This window comes from Chelonoidis abingdonii, chromosome 1, assembly GCF_003597395.2.
Source record: "Chelonoidis abingdonii isolate Lonesome George chromosome 1, CheloAbing_2.0, whole genome shotgun sequence".
NCBI classification, from domain to species: domain Eukaryota; kingdom Metazoa; phylum Chordata; order Testudines; family Testudinidae; genus Chelonoidis; species Chelonoidis abingdonii.
In genome coordinates, this window is record NC_133769.1 from 231,931,445 (window position 1) to 231,950,526 (window position 19,082).

At 42.1% G+C, this 19,082-nt stretch overlaps 1 protein-coding gene across 1 annotated transcript in view; it reads left to right on the forward strand.

Moving 5' to 3' along the window:
- Nucleotides 1–19,082, forward strand: part of ACE2 (angiotensin converting enzyme 2) — a 41,659-nt gene that overhangs the window by 15,166 nt on the left and 7,411 nt on the right. Inside the window, exons 7-14 of the mRNA XM_032775306.2 lie at nt 954–1,051; nt 3,075–3,244; nt 5,534–5,760; nt 6,511–6,655; nt 9,970–10,068; nt 10,882–11,004; nt 11,318–11,490; nt 13,059–13,117. Of these exons, the coding sequence (XP_032631197.1) occupies nt 954–1,051; nt 3,075–3,244; nt 5,534–5,760; nt 6,511–6,655; nt 9,970–10,068; nt 10,882–11,004; nt 11,318–11,490; nt 13,059–13,117 (1,094 nt within the window). The remainder of the gene's footprint in view (nt 1–953; nt 1,052–3,074; nt 3,245–5,533; nt 5,761–6,510; nt 6,656–9,969; nt 10,069–10,881; nt 11,005–11,317; nt 11,491–13,058; nt 13,118–19,082) is intronic.

The following is a 19,082-nucleotide window of genomic DNA, read 5'->3' on the forward strand; positions in this document are numbered from 1 at the left end:
CAGAGAAAGGGTGGGAGGGGAAACAGAGGCATAGAGAATTGAAACAATCTGCCAAAGCTCATACAGCTGATGAGAGGCAGAGGTAGGGCTAGAACCCAGGTTCCTTATTTTCCAGTCCAGTGCCTTTTCTATTAGACCATATTGCCTCCCAAAAATGGCACTCTATAGTGTAGCCAACTTAATATCATTAAAGGAAATTAGGTCAAGATTCTCAGAATTGCGTTATCTTAAGCTAAACCACTAAACTCTTACTTAGGAACATAATTTTAGGCACATATTTTTTAAAAATCTTGACCTTAACTGTGACATTCTTATTTTAACTGTGCCACCTTTATGTTGCATTAATGTAATATATACATTTAGCCATATATGAATAGCAGTTAATGAAAATAATCAATTGTAGCATTACACATAGAAATGCAGGGGATGGTCAGTTGTTTCAGTTTTGAATGGTCCTGAAGCTATATGGTAATAAGAGGTAATTTATCTCAGGGAACGATCATGTTTGCTTTTCATTGAAGAAATTAGCACCTTTGAGGTTGAAATAATTTTGGTATGGCAAATAAAACTATTTTTTTTTACATATTTTCTAAAATATTCTACTTGTGATGTCATTATATTAAGTATATCCTGTCTATGTCTATCCATCTGTTGCTTCATACTTAGATTTTAAGCTCTTGGAATGGGGACCATTGTGTTCTGTCTTTGTACATCCATGACTGGGGCTCCTAGGAGCTACCATAATAATAATAATAATGTGCCTGATGCAAAGCCCATTAACGTTAATGTAAGGACTTCCATTAATTCCAATGGGCTTTGCATCAGGCCCTAGCTTACATGTGTGAAAATCCTTACGCCTGTTATGATACAAACCCAACACTCTGGTGATGACTTTCAGCATGGCAGATAGTATGCTATTTAATGAATTTGTAATTTTCCCTTCTCTATTGAAGGTGACATGTGGGGTAGATTTTGGACTAATTTGTATGCCTTGACAGTCCCCTATCCAGACAAACCAAACATTGATGTAACTTCTGAAATGGTTAAAAAGGTAAGACTTCTAATGAGATGTCAAGCAGCAATTGGCTGCGTTGCAAATATGGTTTTGCTGGGATACTCATGGTTCTTTAAATGACGGTTTTTTGGTAGTATATTAAATGGAATACTTGAGCCACCCCCCTGGAAACCAGGGCTTGCCTTAGGTATAATTATGCTTCAGGCACAGAATTATTTTCTACACTCCCTTTATTGTTTCCTTTACTCTTCCCTTGTGTTTATCCGTTCCCTTCCCATCTGTTCCCCTCTCCCTCACTATTCCCTTTTCTGTCTCTCTCTCTCTCTCCATCCTCTTCCACTGTCTAGTCTCAGCTCCAACTCCCTTTCCCTCTTCTGCATCTGTTCCACAAGATATGGTTTGTGTCTAAAAATCCCAGGAAATAAAATCCCGCCTAAGAAATCATTGCACTAACAAGACGTTTGCCCTGGTCAATCTGCTTCTATGTTGTATCCTTTTCCCTGACTCTGCCAGCCTTGTGTCTTTTGACTGTAAGCTGGAAGGACAGTGCCTGTCTCTTCTGTGTTGTACAGTGCCTAGCCCTGAATAAAGCCCTGAACCTGGCTGGTGCCTCAAGGCGTAATAACAACACCAATAATAATGATCTGTGATGTTTAGTCAAATGTTTGTAGATTTGCCTGAATTTCATTCATTTTACAAAAACAATCAGAAGAGCTTCATATTTAACATTTAACTATTTTTCCTAAGTATACCCACTTCCTGGATAGGAAGCTCCACTAATATGGCCCCATTGCCAGAGTACCTGAACCCAATCTTTAATGGATTGATCCTCACAACACCCTGATGAGGTAGGGAAGTTCTGTTATCCTCATTTTACAGGTGGGGAATTTAGGCACAGGGACACTAGGGGTTTCTCTACACAGTGAAGCCCAGTGTGCAGTAAGCTAGGTGTGGATTTACAACTGCTCACTAACTCCCCAGGTGGACTCTTACTGCACACTGCTAGTGAGGACGCACTCCACCGACACAATGAGCATGGTGTGGACATGCAAGGTCACTTTGCTTAATTTGGATGCTCGATATCAACTTACATAAATATGTCGACTTTGTAGTGTAGACATGGCCTGAGAGTGCCCGCAGGTGGCTTAGCTTAGTACACTTGCAAAGGCAGTCTTAGTACGCAGTAAGAGTATCCGCACTGGGAATTAGTGCGGAAGAGCTAGTGCACGCCAGCTCCTGTGAGCTTTCCAACCCCCCTCCTCCCATGTAGACAAGCCCTAAGTGACCTGCCCAATGTCACTCGGATGTCTATAGCAGAGAAGGGAATTGAATCCAGATCGTCTGTGTCTCAGGCTAACACCCACACTGGACTTTCCTACCCCCCTAATTTTAAAGCCTGTGACTTTATGGCTTTACTCAAAGTCAGGCTAATAAAGAGCTCCCCCTACTTAGAATAAATAAAATTGCAGAATGAAATTCAAATGAAAGTTTTTAAACTAATTTTCAAGTATAGTTATGATCAGATAAGGGACTCTAAAATCAAACCCTTTTTTACTCAGCTCTGTTGTCTATTTGTATTCTGAGTTACGGATCCAATTTCCCTTTCACCTGGTTTTATAACACTGCCACTCCACTGCCTTCAACAAGTTACTCCTGACTTACACCACTGAGAGGGGAGAATTGGACCCTATATCTGTGTACATTTCTGACAAAACTAAGTTTTTACCACTTTTCACTCCTGTTAATGCTTTTCTGTTCTGGCTCATGCATTATCAATGGACTAGCTTTGACTGCAGAAACCTGATTATTGATGGTGATCCATGCGCCAGCTTGCCTCAGCTCCCATAGTGAGTTTTCAGGACTGGCAGTAAGCTACCCACTTACTTGCAAACTGTAAGACTTTGATTTGAAGTCATTGAGATATAATAAGTGTGGGGACTGTGATGCAGTTTTTCAAAGTCACTTTTCAGAATAGAATCTGTTCTACTGGACTGTGAGAAATATCTAGCCATACAATGATTGGCTAATATTATAAGTGAATTCTCATTGTCTGTTTCAGAATTGGGATGCAACAAAAATATTTAAGGCTGCTGAGGATTTTTTCATCTCTGTTGGCCTCTATGCAATGACTGAAGGCTTCTGGAACAATTCTATGATTACAGAGCCTAACGATGGCAGAAAGGTTGTTTGCCATCCTACAGCATGGGATATGGGAAAAAAGGATTATAGGTACTGTAACGTTTGTAACTCTTTCCTTTGAGTGCTCGTAGAATCTTCACATTTCTCTTCAAAGATGTAAAGGGCTGTTATGAAAAAGGCAGTGATCTCTTGTTCTCCAGGTCTAATAAGGTTAGGACGAACAGTAATGGGCTTAGTTTGTAGCAAGAGAGATTTGGGTTAGATAAGTGGAAAAAACTTTCCAACTAGAAGTGTGGTTAAGTACTAGCACGTGTTATCAAGGGAGGTTGTGGAATCCCGGTCACTGGAGGTTTTTAAAACAAGATTAGACAAATGCTTGTCAGGGATGATCTAGGTATACTTGGTCCTGCCTCAGCACAGCGGGCTAGACCAGATGACCTCTTGAGGTCCCTTCCAGCTTTACATTTCTATGATTCTTTGCTTTCTAGTCAAGTGCACCAGGGCAAACTGCTATTTTAATTTTATCTTTTCCTTACTTCTCTAATATTTTTGGTAGGGGGCAGATTTAGGGTGGTTAGAGGAATCTAAACTGGATTTTGTAATCTTTTTCTGTAAAATCAATGGGCTACTCTCTTCTATTAAACAGAGGATTGTGTTTATATTCATATAAGTTAGTGATAGAACAACTGTGTTGGGTGACATCAACAAAATTATCAAAAAAGTACAGTACTTAGCCTGGGGCTATGTGGAATTTTTAGTGAAAATTTTAGTGAAAATTTATCCCCATGTATCTGCTTCATATTCAGTGAGAATGTGAATTTATATACAATGAGACCCATTGGAGCAGGTTCTATCTTCCCTTGAAATTAATGGTACTGTAGTTACAAATATCCTACAAGGAGAGAATTGGATCAATGATGGGTCACTAGATATCAGTCATTGATCTAGGGGTGAAAATTTCTAGCCCTGGACCATTTACCAATGTAATTTAGTGGCAGTGAAGGGAAGCCATATTTGAAGGGAAAGAGAAAAATTTGTCTGGTGGGGTTTTATGAAATAGCAGTTGTATGAAGTTGCTCAGAGGTGTGAAACATCAAGAGTAGCTTTGGGTGAGATGGATTAATGAGCAGAGTCCAGGGGAGGTGGTCCAAGTTGCATGATACATTCAGCTCATCACATGCTTTCATAATTTAGCACACGGATGTCACTATATGCTGTATGTACTTTGTCCTTAAATGCCACTTTATAAACATTACATAGTGAGGCCTCAGTACCCACATGAAGTGAGCAGAAATTATCATCATCATCTCCATTTCGCACATGGGGTAACAAATAGGAGTTAAATGACAGAGTCTGTGGCAGAGAGGAGATTAGAAAGCAGGTCTCTTGCCTGCTACGCCTTATGTCTTATTCACAGATCATAATGGTCCCCAGGCAAATCGTGTCTTAGCTATCCCAACTGTAAAATGTGGCAAATGGTGCTTATCCATCCCTATAAAGTGTTCTGAGATCAAGAGATAGAAAACTGTTGCCGTAGATGGGTACAAAGTACCATCTACAGCAGGAAATAGACACACAGAAAGGGTAATTAATTTGCTTGGAAGGCGCTGTGTTCAAGTGGATTAGAGTGAGGCTTAGCAGAGAAAGGAAACCTGGGTGTAAAGATTTTGGTTCCAAAACCAACTTTCTGTGACTTGGCCATGTTCTGTAACTTCAGAGATAAGCTACCTTTCTCTAAGGTGCAAAGCCTCCTGGAGCTCCCCCAGTGTTGATGTGAACTCTGTGCCACCTTACTCAGGGCTGTATGCAGTTTGCATAGTCCAGCTAGTCATAAGGGTGCAATAAAACCTTAAATCTCCATGTAGCAGCAGAAGTGTTAATAATATGTATTGACAAAAAATGGATGTGTTCAATGTGCATCTCTACATGTCTAAACACTCAGGCTAAAAAGAGTTCTATATGTGTAGCCAATTTTTGTTAATTTCTTACTGTATTATCCAACCAACTATGTACACTTGGCAACAGAGATTTTCCTTAATAAGCACGGTTAATGTGCCAGCTTTCAGAGTTCAGCCATTTTTTACTTCTCTGCATAGAAAATGCATGGCAATATTCTTTTTACCTCTGCAGAATTTAATAATAGCCAAAAGAATTTTACTTAAAACTTTCCCCAAAAATCGCCTTTAGAAAGGGATCAAACATAGAACAGACCCAAAGATGAATGTTTTAGAAAACGATGAACATGAAATACACCAGGGGGTTAGTAAGTGAGTTGTTTAAGCTGTTTTGCAGCCGCAACTACAGCATCCAGTACCAAACAAATGGTATAACTCTGCCAGTGTCTTTATTTAATTTTAAATGCTTTGCATTGGCATGCAGGATCAAGATGTGCACTGAAGTGAATATGGATGACTTCTTGACGGCACATCATGAGATGGGGCATATAGAGTATGATATGGCATATTCCAACCTCTCTTATCTGTTAAGAAGTGGAGCTAACGAAGGATTTCATGAAGCAGTAGGAGAAATCATGTCACTGTCGGCAGCTACTCCAAAGCATTTGAAATCACTTGACCTTCTAGAATCTACTTTTCAGGAAGACAATGGTAACTAATAAAAATGTATTCATGCCATATTTTGTAGCAGAGTATGAGTAAGTTTGTAAGACGAGTGAGTTACTTAAATGCTTTTGAGAATTCCATCTCAGTTACATATAACAGTATGCTCATTTCCAAATTGACTTCCTGAACCAGGAAGCAGTTATTTATAAGGTGCCACTCATTTAATGCTACTGCAAGAATTTAAATTGGTAGTTCTTCACTACCTTCAGAATTGAATAATTATTGAGGAAATTTTCACAGCACAGTAAGGTTAGTGATGGTCCTTGTACTTTGTTTACATAAAGCTATGCAAATCTATATCAAAATGTAAAGGGCTGCTTTGTCCAACTTCTTCTTCACAGTTGGATTTGTCTGACTTGTCCAGTTGAATATTAGATTATGAAGATGAGCCTAAATCAAATCCCTCAATCCAAAATCCTCCAAAATTTAGATTAGAATTTGGATCCGAACTCTTGAGCCCAGGCCGATCTCAACTAAATAAATACAACAAAATAATGTTGCAACAAAACCCACAGGGATTATGAATGTTTAGAAAGTAGAACTGGAGCAAAAAGAGAAAAAAATGTACAAATTTGCATAACAATATCTTGCTGAGTTTCTTTGGGTTTTTTTGTGTTTCACTAAAATTTTCTAAGCAGATGTACTCACTACCTACATATGGTGAAGGAAGCAACATTAGTAGCCTAGTCATGTATTCATCATCACCTTAACAGTTACATTGTTCTCTTTTTTCAGAAACGGATATCAACTTCCTACTCAAACAAGCCCTCACTATTGTTGGAACAATGCCTTTTACTTACATGCTAGAGAAGTGGCGATGGATGGTATTTAGAGGTGATATTCCAAAAGATGAGTGGATGAAGAAGTGGTGGGAGATGAAGTAAGTGTGGGGAAACAGGAAGAAGAACTTTTGGGAAAGAGGGTTGAAGGGTATGTTCAGTTTTCATTTTCAGGAGTACAAGAGACATCAGGGAAGTAGAGGGGAGTGCCAAATTATTTAGCAAAAGTAAACAGACTTGTCACAGTGGCACTGAAATGCTATCCACTGGTAGATGATGTTCTTGGTCTTCATACACCTGTGTGGACTAAATGTCTGCAGTTTCAGAGATTAGGTATGCTGAAATAGGTACAGTTTGGGAAATCAGCTCTTCAGGAGGAGAAAAAGGAGCTATTTTTCATCTCCACTTCAAAGGCACAGCAGAAAAGAGACCTACTTTCTAATCCCTTCTCTGTCACAGATCTTTTAACTTCTCAGTGTTTCACAGTTACCCCATGTGTGAAATGGAGATAATAGTAATATTCACCTATCTAACAGGATCTTGCTCAATATCACTAATGCACTTCTGGGACCTGCTCCCAAGTCCATTCAGTGTAATGGGTTTCTGTCACAGGGTTCGCAACTCACCACTGTGGAACATGTAGCTCATGACCAGTCTGATGCTCTCTTGTTTGGTGTCCCACCCCGCGGTATCAATCACACTCTCTTTCTGGAGTCAGGTTACCTCCTTTTCACCAGTCCAGGTGTTCCCTCTTCATAGCTTGGCTCTTTGGCCAGGTGACTATAGTTCTCCTCTTCTGAGGTATCGAAGTCCCATTGGATGGCTGTCCTAGGCGATCTTCTGCTCCACTGCCCTGTCTGTGCCACTTCCTCAGTGGCTAGGAGGGAACCCAGGCCTGCCCATTAGCCCGGGTACCAGGCAGGGATCCTATAACCAGTGGCCAAGGTTGGCACTGTCCAAAACCTTGCTGTTCTTTCCCTGGACTGCTTTCCACTTTGCTTCTGTCAGGCTCCTTTTCCACCCTCCTTTGGGTATGCTCACCTCTTTCCGTTTTGCACTGCATGGTGTCTCTCTCTCTCTCTCTCTTTCATCAGATTACTCCCTCTTTATCACCCAGGGTATTCCTTTTTCATGGCTTGGCTCTCTGGTCAGGTCACTATAATCCTCCCCTTCTGGGAGATCAATGTCTCATTGGATGACTATCCTAGGCAGTCTTCTGCTCCATTGCCCACCCTGTGCCACTTCCCCAGTGGCTGGTAGGGGAACCCAGGCCTTCCCATTATGCCGGGTTCCAGCCCAGGGACCCTACAACCAGCAGCCAAATTCTGCACTATCCAAAACCTTGCTGCTGTTTCCCTGGGCTGCTTCCTACTTCATCCCTATCAGGCTCCTTTTCAGCCCTCCTCTGGATATGCCCTTGCCTCAGGGCCTGAATCCCAGGGCTTCAATTTATCTCCAGTTTCTTCCTTTTCCCCTCTAAGCCCAGAAAGTGACTAACAGCCTTCTCTACTGCAGCCCACCTCTTACTTTCTCCTTCCTGGTTTTATACCAGTTTAGCCTAGGCTTCATCATCAGTTAGAGCTTTTCAACCCTGACTGGTGCATCTTGTCACAAGGCTAATTGGCCCTTCTCTCTATTCAGGCCTTGCATGGGGTAGACACCTCATCCTGGTGTCTTTGGTTCAGTGGGCTATGCATCAGACCCATGATGAGTGCTGTGTGAAGCCAATTGATTGTGGAATATTTTACAACAATGATTTTACCTTTCCTACCCCATCCTAACGTAAATCCTTTGGTTTTTAATCTTTTATGTCAAAGGGCCATATCCTGCTATTCATTTTGAAGCAGTGCCACCATTGACATCACTGTGAGTTCTGTGGTATTGATCTCAAAGGTAAAAAAAGTTAGCCATGTTATAAACTCTTTCACAGTCCAATATTAAAACATAGATACTTAGGTTTGGAGTTTGGAGTTTTTTTCTACAGAAGCCTTGGTTTTACTCAGTTCCTTAGCAAACACCCAAAAGCATTCATTCTAAAGTTGAAACACATGGAAGAAGAATAAAGTAAAACAAGTACTTATACTGAAAATGACATTGAGTGATATGCAAATTTAACTTAAACCTTTAAAGTTTCACTCCATTTGGAGGCAAACTATCAGAGTCTTCTATTTGTAGAGCAAACTTTCTTTGATGAAAAGAAAAGGGTTAATTTCACTTTCAGTCATGTTGGGTAGAATGCATCCTGTTTCTAACAAACACACGGACACAAGGTAGATGAGAGATGGGACAGAGAAGGTGAGGGAAATATGGCTTTTGTTGATGGCTTTGGAACACTGGAAGGCTGGTGAGTCACGAATGGATGCTTTGGCTGGCAGGCCAATCAGGGTACCTGTTGCTTGGACCTTGGTTCACATTCCGGTCAGGGACATAATCTGGTTGGGTCTTTTCTCCTTAAACAGGACAGGATTGTGGTCATCTCATCCCACTGTGCTGATGCAATGCAGTTGATTTCAGGATTTGATGAAAAAATGAAGACTAAGAGATAGGATAGGAGGAAGGGGGAGAGGGGGAAAACAACATAAGAGGAATGGAGCAGAACAGGATCTTATGTGCCTTTGCAATTCTGGCAATTAAGTATCCCCACTGATGGGCTGAGGCCTGGATATCATGATATGATTTCCAGGACTCACAAGTGAAAAACAAAGTTCTTTGAATGCTAGCAAGGTCTAGTGGCCTTTCTCTCAGGAAGAAAGTCTGGTCAGCTCCTTCTATCATGGGATCAGAGAAGATGAGAGCAGACGAGACCAACTGGGATACAAGGTGGAAAAGGAGATGAATTTTTTTTCAAAGCCTTTTTTTCAGAAACCCCCCAAGGAAAAAAGTGAGCAGCATACTTCATCCCCTTTTATTTTGTCCACCAATAGGCCAAATATCCGCCACACCAATTTTAGCTCATTAATTTCAGACTACACCTCTTCTGTTTTTACAAAGCATCATTTCAATAGTCCTTGAGTGATATCAGTCGCCTCTTTTTGTTTGGACTAGTCTAGTTGCTCTGCCTGGTTTTCTTGCATTTATTCATAACATTTATCATAAAAAACCTGTTTACCATGGTTAATTTTCAAACTGGCAAAAAGTTACAGATTATTGTGACATTTTCACTCACTTCTTACAGCTGAGTTTCCAGTCAGGGTTAAATGTTTAGGTCCAATAATCCCATGCACAGTAGTTCCATGCACAGATCAATAGCAGTTTAGGAGCCTAGTTTATTTAGCTTTGTTATGTCTGTAAGGTAAGGGAGATGCCAACAGTGATGACTGCTACAAACAGCAGCTGTTATGTGGAAAAGTCAGTATATTTTTTCTCAAGAACTAGTAATGGAAATGCCTCTATTTTTTTCTCCCTCTATCCACAGGCGAGCAATAGTGGGTGTGGTTGAACCACTGCCTCATGATGAAACGTACTGTGACCCTGCTGCTCTGTTCCATGTGGCCAATGATTACTCTTTCATAAGGTATCCTTATCATCATCACTTAACTCCTAGATGACAAGCAGCTGTGTGCTAAATACTTCATTTAGAGCGTTATGGCCAAATTCTTCTTTTGGTTAGGCCCTGGCCTAAGGCCTCCTGAAGTCAATGGGAATCTTTCCACTGACTTCAATGGCCTTTGGATCACGCCCGCAAACTAGTTACATTTGTGGGGCTGGATTCTCACATGATGCAATGTGACTGGAGATGCCCAGTAGCAATTCCTTGCTGTGCAGAGGAACTTTCTACGCAGCAGTGTAATGTTGGTGGAGATGGCTCTGTTGTTTCCTATGCCAGCTGCCTTTCCGACCCTCCCCATAAGGGGAAGGAGGGAGCACCTTGGAAGTCCTTCATTGGAGTCAGGTTCCTAAAGAACCAGTGGGACAGGCCCCTGAAGGATCAGTAGCTAGTGCCAGTGACATACATTAGGGATGCCCCTGTACAGCCCTGACTCAGAGAGCTGCAGCTGGCTCCCTGGGGGTTCTCCATCCAATCAGTCCCAGCTGTGCTCATCTGGAGTGGAGAATCAAAGTCTCTGCAACCCCACTTACTCCAGCTAGGGCCCACTGTAACAGAGAACAAATCTCGGATCTTATGCTGTGTTTGATTTTGGCATTTGAACATTATCAGGGTGTTAGGCCCAGCCTGTCATTAGTGTTTTGTCTTTCTCTCCAAAGTGCCCAGTGTCACTAGCAGGAGGGGTGATCTAACTTGCAGCCCATTCCAAAGGGCAAGGCTATTTGCTGCTCTAGTGTGAGCTGGGTAACACAAAGTATGGCTTTTTTTCTTTTCTTTTAGATATTACACAAGGACCATTTATCAGTTCCAGTTTCAGGAGGCACTTTGCAAGGCTGCTAATCATACAGGTCCTCTTTACACATGTGACATTACTAATTCCACGGCAGCTGGTCACAAACTGCGGTAACAAAGCACACAATTTGTTATATAAAAGGAGATTGAATATAACAGGGCCAAATTCATCCTGGCTGTAAAGCCACTTAAGTTACAGAAGCCAATGGGGTTACACCAGGGATAAACTTGGCTCTACATTAAAGTCTGTTTCCTCATCTAATTCCACTGGAGTTATGCAGACATATACCAGCTGAGGATCTGACCCATAGGGGTTTAGTCTCCTATCAATGAGAAGGGAATTTATTTGCATTAATATGCATGCGTACATATAATCTGTGCACAGATGGAACCTAGCAATAATTTTTGATCCTTCCATACCTAGGGACATGCTTGTCTTAGGGAGATCCCAGCCCTGGACCCAGGCACTAGAAAGTATAACAGGAGAAAAGAAGATGAATGCAACACCCTTGCTCCACTACTTTGAACCCTTGCACCAGTGGCTGATAAAGAACAATAGTGGCAGATCTGTTGGTTGGAACACATTCTGGACTCCATGTGCGTAATGGTTTTATATGCAATTCAGAATGCTTGACAATACAACTTCTCCTCAACCTATGCCCCCTTTCTCTTTCCGCAGTTGTTGAATCTGGCAGTTGGGAGAGGGAACAGGCAAATTCTACTACCCCAGGACCCAGCAGTAAGAGTTGCTCATGCAAAAGTGCATTGACTTCATCACTCCCAAAGCTGGAGAATCAGCATACTCAGGGACCACGGTGGCCCATCAACCATCTATCATAGCTTTACCTGATTCCCAGAAACTGAGCACTTGATCCTGATAATGAATTATTGACAAAAGGCACTTTAAAAAGCTTTTTTACACCGGCAGTGCTAAAAACTCAGGATGGATAAACAGAATGAAGGGAGAATAGTGGTTTGGGTTTGTAGGTACTGATCAGTATCAGCTCTTCAGTTATAACCCTTGCTTGAGACTACTGAGCATGCTTCATATCTGCCAGGCTGGTGAGAACTTATCTAGGCTTTCGGTTATCAGAGCTGGAACAGCAATCAGGCTAGGGTGACCAGATGTCCCGATTTTATACGTACAGTCCCGATATTTGGGACATTGTCTTATACAGGCACCTATTACCCCATGTCCCGATTTTTCACACTTGCTGTCTGGTCACCCTAGACCAGGCTCAAGGTGGGCAAACCAGTTTGGAATGTTAAATGTCATCTCTCCCTGGCTCTCCATTGCTGGCCATATCAAAAAGGGTGCCCAAGAAGTGGGAGGAGGAGTAAAATGCCTTATTCAACCCAGCATCACTACATCAAATGCTGAAGCACACGTGCCACACACCTGTAGCCATAGTCAGGATGGGAGAATGCAGCATATCCTAGTGGCTGAGAACAGTGTTGTGTCTGATACCCTTATTAGCCCAGGGAAGATAAAGCTATCAGTAAAACAAAATCAGTAAAACAAAATCACCTCATCATCTCTATGGCGAGTGCAAGGATGTTTCGCCCCCTAGGCGAAACTTCCACCTTATGCCCCCGCCCCGAGCCCTGTGGCAGCTCTCTGCACCCCCTGCCGCCCTGAGGTGCCCCCCCGTGGCAGGTCCCCCCAACCTGGGGAGCCGTGCTGCAGCTCCCCCCCAGCTCACCTCTGCTCCACCTCCTCCCCGAGCACGCCGTCACTGCTCCACTTCTCTCACCTCCCAGCCTTGCAGCGCCAATCAGCTGTTTGGTGCCGCAAGCCTGGGAGGGAGAGAAGCAGAGCGGGGCGGCGTGCTCAGGGGAGGAGGCAGATCAGAGGTGAGCTGGGGCGGGAGTGGTTCCCCTGCATGCCGTGCTCCCCCTTACTTGCTGCAGGTGGCCCTTCCCGCGCCCCCCTGTCCCCGGTCCCTCCGCCTAAATGCCGACGATGACCGGGGCAGCCGAAGATCCGGACACCACAGTCACCGCCGAAGGACCCGAAATGTCACCCTCCAAATGCTAGTGCCCTAGGCGACCGCCTAGGTCGCCTAATAGGTTGCACCGGCCCTAATCGTCTCACTTGCTACACAGTAGTTTTATGGAAAAGACTTTGCAGTTCTGACACAAAGCTTTTTTTCTTTTTAAATCAGATTTTAGCAATGCAATCAAAGTGAGGATCAGTCTGAAATCAGCACTTGGGAATGATGCAGTGAGTAAATCCAGATCAGTGTATTCATTCTGTTACTATTTTGTGTTTTGTTTAACAAATCATAGATCAACATGGAAATACCTAGCTGAATTCTATACGAGAGGTATTGGATGCTGTCTGTTACAAACAATATGATTGCTCTTTCTAGCAATTTGTTTGCATATATGATGTCATTTTTCCAGGCCCTGATAAACCTTGCAAACCTCCTCACACCCTCCTCCCTGTCTATGCTTCAGCTCAGATGCCCAAATGTCCTTACTGTTATGTTTCTGGAGTGCAGTAGCTAGTAGGCAAAGATGGTACTTCCCTCAACATCGTGCTGGAGGACTGGCTCACTGCTAACTCAGCCAATCTGCCAAAGCTGGACATTTGGCTGCGGATTTGCTCCTTATTCTAGATTTCCTTCTTCATGTAACACACAGTGGAACAGTGCACGGACCCTTCCTTCCTGTGAAAGGTTGTCATTGCTGTCAAAGCATGAGCATTTTTCCAAGTAAAATTAGGTCATCAGGCAAGTGCTTATTGCTTATGTATCCAAACACTCAAATTTGAAATTCAGATGAAATTCAGGAACCTATTGGTCTAAGAAGGTTACACAAATGTGTTTTTATTTCTCACACAAACCCACACTCTTTCAGTTCTGTCACTTTCTTGCATGCAAGCCCCAGTAAACTTTTTTTTGCTTCCTGTCCCCCTGAGTTGAATTAGATGTCATTCAGTGGTGATGGAAACACCACTAAAAGGCATCCATATTGCAACACTTTTATTAGCCATTATAGTTAATGGTTAACTTAACACCATTTTATGCCTGGTTTTTGTCATCATGTTCTTGTGTTGTGCAACTGAGTGGCTGTAAAACAATCTCATTTACAGTGCTTAATTTGAATGACTGTAAGATATGTTCCCCACCTGCAAAACAAGCACATTAAGATTGCCCACTAAATACATTTCTGTGCTGACACTCCTTTTGCACAAGTAAATGATTCTGCAAACTTGTAGTTCAGCAAGGGATCTTGGTAACATGTGCTAACTAGTTTGTAGGCATGTTGGGAAGATTCCTACATAGGACTTGCCACAGCTCACAATGGGACACATTCAATAATACAATTCAGCTGCTTTGTACTGCCCAGACATTGCAAAGCAGCCCAAATTCCAGTTTAACTGGTTGGCAATGCTGGGTTTACCACTGTTTTGCATCACCAGAGCAGCACAAAATAGCTAGAGAATGTACAAGTGAATCTGGCCTAATAAGTGCTGATTTTCAGCAGTCAAGAACATTAGGCTAATATGGAGATACACCTCTACCTTGATATAATGCTGTCCTTGGGAGCCAAAAAAATCTTACTGTGTTATATTGAACTTGCTTTGATCCACTGGAGTGTGCAGCCCCCAGAGCACTCCTTTACCATGTTATATCCAAATTTGTGTTATTCAGGTTGTGTATATGTATCTTATAGAACTGGAAGGGACCTTGCAAGGTCATTGAGTTCAGTCCCCTGCCTTCACAGCAGGGCCAAGTACTGTCCCTGACAGATTTTTGCCCCAGATCCCTAAGTAGCCCTCTCAAAAATTGAACTCACAACCCTGGGTTTAGCAGGCCAATGCTCAAACCACTGAGTTGTCCCTCCCCCTGTTAGGGGAGGGGGCTCCTCTGATTCAAACATGAAGTAATGTACATTTTTCCAGAATGAAGGAACAACTTCACAGTATCTCACAGGTGCTTAGAAGTGGGGCTAAGCACACATCAGACTGCTTATATTAGAGTATCTCACGGTCACAGCTGTCAGAGAAGGAGTCCTGTATCAAGTCTGGGACTGACTGTGCAATGGAGATAGTGTAAGGTGAGCCTGGGAGTGACTATGGGCCTAATCCTGTGCCCATCAAAGTCAGTGACATCGCTGCTTTATGTCACTGAGCACAGCTTCAGGCTTCATACTAATACCTGGGTTAAGCCTCTAGCCATCTCCCTTGAGTGCTACATGGTCCAATCCCGCAGCCAGTGTAATTTAGTGTAGCTCAGCTGAAGTCAGTGGAGCTACTCTGACTTACACTAGCTGAGGGTCTGGCTCAATAGTTCTAGGAGCCTGAGCTGTTGTACAGTGTAAAAGCTCTGCTTCTTCTCACCTGACAAGCCTGACTTCTGAATCTTTTCTAAATATGGCAGCAGCTACATTGTATTACACTTGACACACTGGTGCTGTTACAAGTCCAGGAAAGATTGAGGGATTCCCTTTCAGTTACAGAAATACTACAAAGTTAACTGAGGCACAGTGGATTTTGTGAAAAAAGTAAATTGAGAATCAAGTATCAGAGGGGTAGCCATGTTAGTCTGGATCTGTAAAAGCAGCAAAGAGTCCTGTGGCACCTTATAGACCAACAGACATATTGGCGCATGAGCTTTCATGAGTGAATACTCACTTCATTGGATGCACCCACAAAAGGTCATGCTCCAATACGTCTGTTAGTCTACAAGGTGCCGCAGAACTCTTTGCTTCTTTTATAAATTGAGAATGAACTTCATTGTCTGTTTACTATAGCTTATGTTAAAGAAGCAGCTTGTTTGGAACAGCACATATAACTTACATCTATTGCACCTAAGCATCTGTTTAGAATGTACTGATGTCTCAGGTGACATTGATCAGGTAGAGACACTTGCAGCTTTGCTCTAGCTGTGACCTTACTAGAGTCTCTGAGAGAGAAAAAAATATATTTAAAAGACTGCCAGGACCAGTCCTTTTGAACTCAATTAATTTCTGCCAACTACAGACAGAATATTTCATAAGCCATTTAATATGAGGATCTGTCTCTTTTTTAAAAATCAACTCCTTTTTAAATGTTAACCTGAACCACTCTGTCAGCATCTTCTGTGTGCAAGTGAATCTGGCCTAATAAGTGCTGATTTGCAGCAGTCAAGAATATTAGGCTAATATGGAGATACACCTCTACCTTGATATAATGCTGTCCTTGGGAGCCAAAAAATCTTACTATGTTATATTGAACTTGCTTTGATCCACTGGAGTGTGCAGCCCCCAGAGCACTCCTTTATCATAAAAAGCTGAAACACAAACTGCAAGGTCAGCAGCTTGTAGACAACTAAGTGTATTTTAAAATGGAAATTTCTTCTAAAATATGAGACCAAACCTACATTCTCTCTTACATAGCACATGAGATCTTTGTTTGAATACTTTTCTGAATGAAAACATCATAAAATAGATTTTATAGAAATAAGATAGATAATTAAAAAGCTAAAGGAACTACTAAATAGAACTGGTCAGGAAACAGATTTAGCCACACTGTGAAAATTTTTCAGATTTCCTAAACATTCATCCTGAAAACCAAAATTTTGAAATTTTTTGCATAACAAAATTTGAAAAATAATTTATTTTCAGTCAATTAAAATGTTTTGTTTGGATAAATCTGAAATGTGGTGGTTTTGATTCTGGCCCTTTTTAAAATTTTTATATAAATAAAGTACATTTCAAAACAAAGTCATTTTTAATTACAATTAAACCTTTTTGTTCTGAAAATGTCAAAACAGGACATTTTGCCATTTTCAATTTTTTTAATTTCTAAATGAAATGTTGAAATTGATACAATTTCATGAAAATAAATCAGTTTAGTTGAAACAGCATTTTGCAATGGAAAACCATTGCAACAAAAATTTTCTAACCAGCTCTACTGCCAAATATGAAAAGTGGTGGTTGTGGAATCAAACTCTGTTAATACACTGGGTTCTTTTAGGGGGTGGAAAATAGATATTGTAGAGTATAAAGGGGCAAAGGATGAAAGGAAAATTAGAAAAAAGCAAACTCAATGGTATGATGGATCAGGGGCGGCTCTAGCTTTTTTGGATCAGAGGTGTAGCTGTGTTAATTTGGATCTGTGAAAGCAGCAAAGAATCCTGTGGCACTTTATAGACTAACAGACGTCTAGCTTTTTTGCCACCCCAAGCGTGGCAGGCAGGCTGCCTTTGGCAGCACGGCTGCAGGCGGTCCCCAGTCCTGTGGATTCAACTGCTTGCCTGCAGGAGATCCGCCGGTCCTGCGGCTTTGGTGTACCCGCCGCCGAATTGCCATCGAATTCACAGGACCGGCAGGGCACCCCCCACAGCTTGCTGCCCCAGGCATGCGCTTGGAATGCTGGTGCCTGGAGCCACCACTGTGCTGGATTGTGGTGGTAGCTACAGGAGAAAACAATGCTAACTCCTATGAATGCTTAAGTAAAGGCACCGATGTGTGTAGTATCAGCTAAATAATGAATGTACAATATACCAGAGCAGAGATAGCCCATACAGCTGTATCTTTCATTAATACTAAGAGCCAGATCCTGGAGTACTATCTTTGCATGCTCAACACACCTCAGAAAGAGGTGTTTGTGTGCAATAGTGGCTTTACGCCACCTTTATTGTCCCGTAGGGCCTGATCTGTAACTCACTGAAGTCAGTGCAAAGACTTCATTGGCTTCAAAAGACTTTGGATCAGAACATTGTCCCTCTGAGCTGAGCACTGAGCTTGTTCCTGGAAGTAATGTAGATTCAAGTCAATGGAGCTGTGCTACAGTATACTTGCTGAGGAATTGGTCTACTGACTGTGTCTGAGTTTAGAAGCAGCATTTCCTTCTGTTCTAGTTGAATCCACCATTCACTTCCATGGAGCTAGGCTGATATATACCCAGCTGAAGATATGGCCCAGTGTGTCCTCCTTTTATGAAATTCACTGCAGCAGGAGATCAGAGAGTTAAAAAATGTAGCTGTATTTTTTAAATTGCTATTATATAAGGGGTATCTAGAGTTTTATACCATGCCCATGAGCCTCATATCAGGGCTGAATAATATTACCAATAATAACATTTATGGGCATGCATGCTAAGATATGTGTAATCAAAGCTCTAGCTTCAGGTTATAAACTGATTGCTACAGGTCAAAAATGAACTTTCCTTCCGCGTACACCATTGCACAATTGCATAAGATACATTCTCAGTTATTGCTGGGTTTTTCCACCTGCACATGCAGGGGCACCTGCCAGAGGTGAGCTATTTAACTTGATGTACCACTCTCTGTTTCCGTGTTCCACTGGAGTTAATATCTGACTTATCGTATAGTTTGCTATGAAATATCACATACGCTGCGCCATTTTTGAATCACTTGTCTGGTTTGGGGCACAAAAATCAATACATACCTTATGCAGAAACATCGCTACAAAGAATTCTTAACAAGAAAAATACAAAGACAAAAACAACTCAGTCTCCTACTAAATGACTTGTTTATGTATAAAATTATAGAATAGAAACCAGTGTCTAAATCAGAAAGTCCTTTCCCAGACAAAAGTCCCAATAACTCCAGTGGAAATACTCCTGGGTAAAGAATCCACAAGAGCTAGGATTTGGCCTATCGTTATTTTAAGCAAAAAAAAAATCTTTTCAGCTATTATGAACCCTTGTGTTGAAATGGGACAGACGTTCCTCGTGCTATTTGTGGGATTCAGTCAGGACACAAAATAGCCTTAGGTGATAAATAACCTAAAATGACAGAACTTCAGATAGATGACAACACATTAAAAGATGGTCAGGTTCAAAGGAACAGCATCAGCTGTGGACTAGATATAGGACTGGAATCCAGAAACCTCTGCATTCTGGGCTTGGCTCAGCAATTGACTCACTCAGGGTATGTGTATACTGAGATAAAAAACCCGTGGCACCCCCTTTCAGACGTGGGTCAGCTGACTCAGACTTGCAGGGCTAAGGCTGCTGGGCTAAAAGTTGCAATGTAAACATTCAGGCTTGGGCTGGAGTCTTGAGTCTGATACACTCCCCTGTCCCAGGGTCTCAGGGCCCTGACTCCAGCCCAAATCTGAACGTCTTCATTGCAGTTTTATAGCCCCACAGTTTGAGCCCTGCGAGCTCGAGTCAGCTGACCTGGCTTAGCTGCGGCCATGCCACAGGGCTTTTGTTGCAGTGTAGATGTACC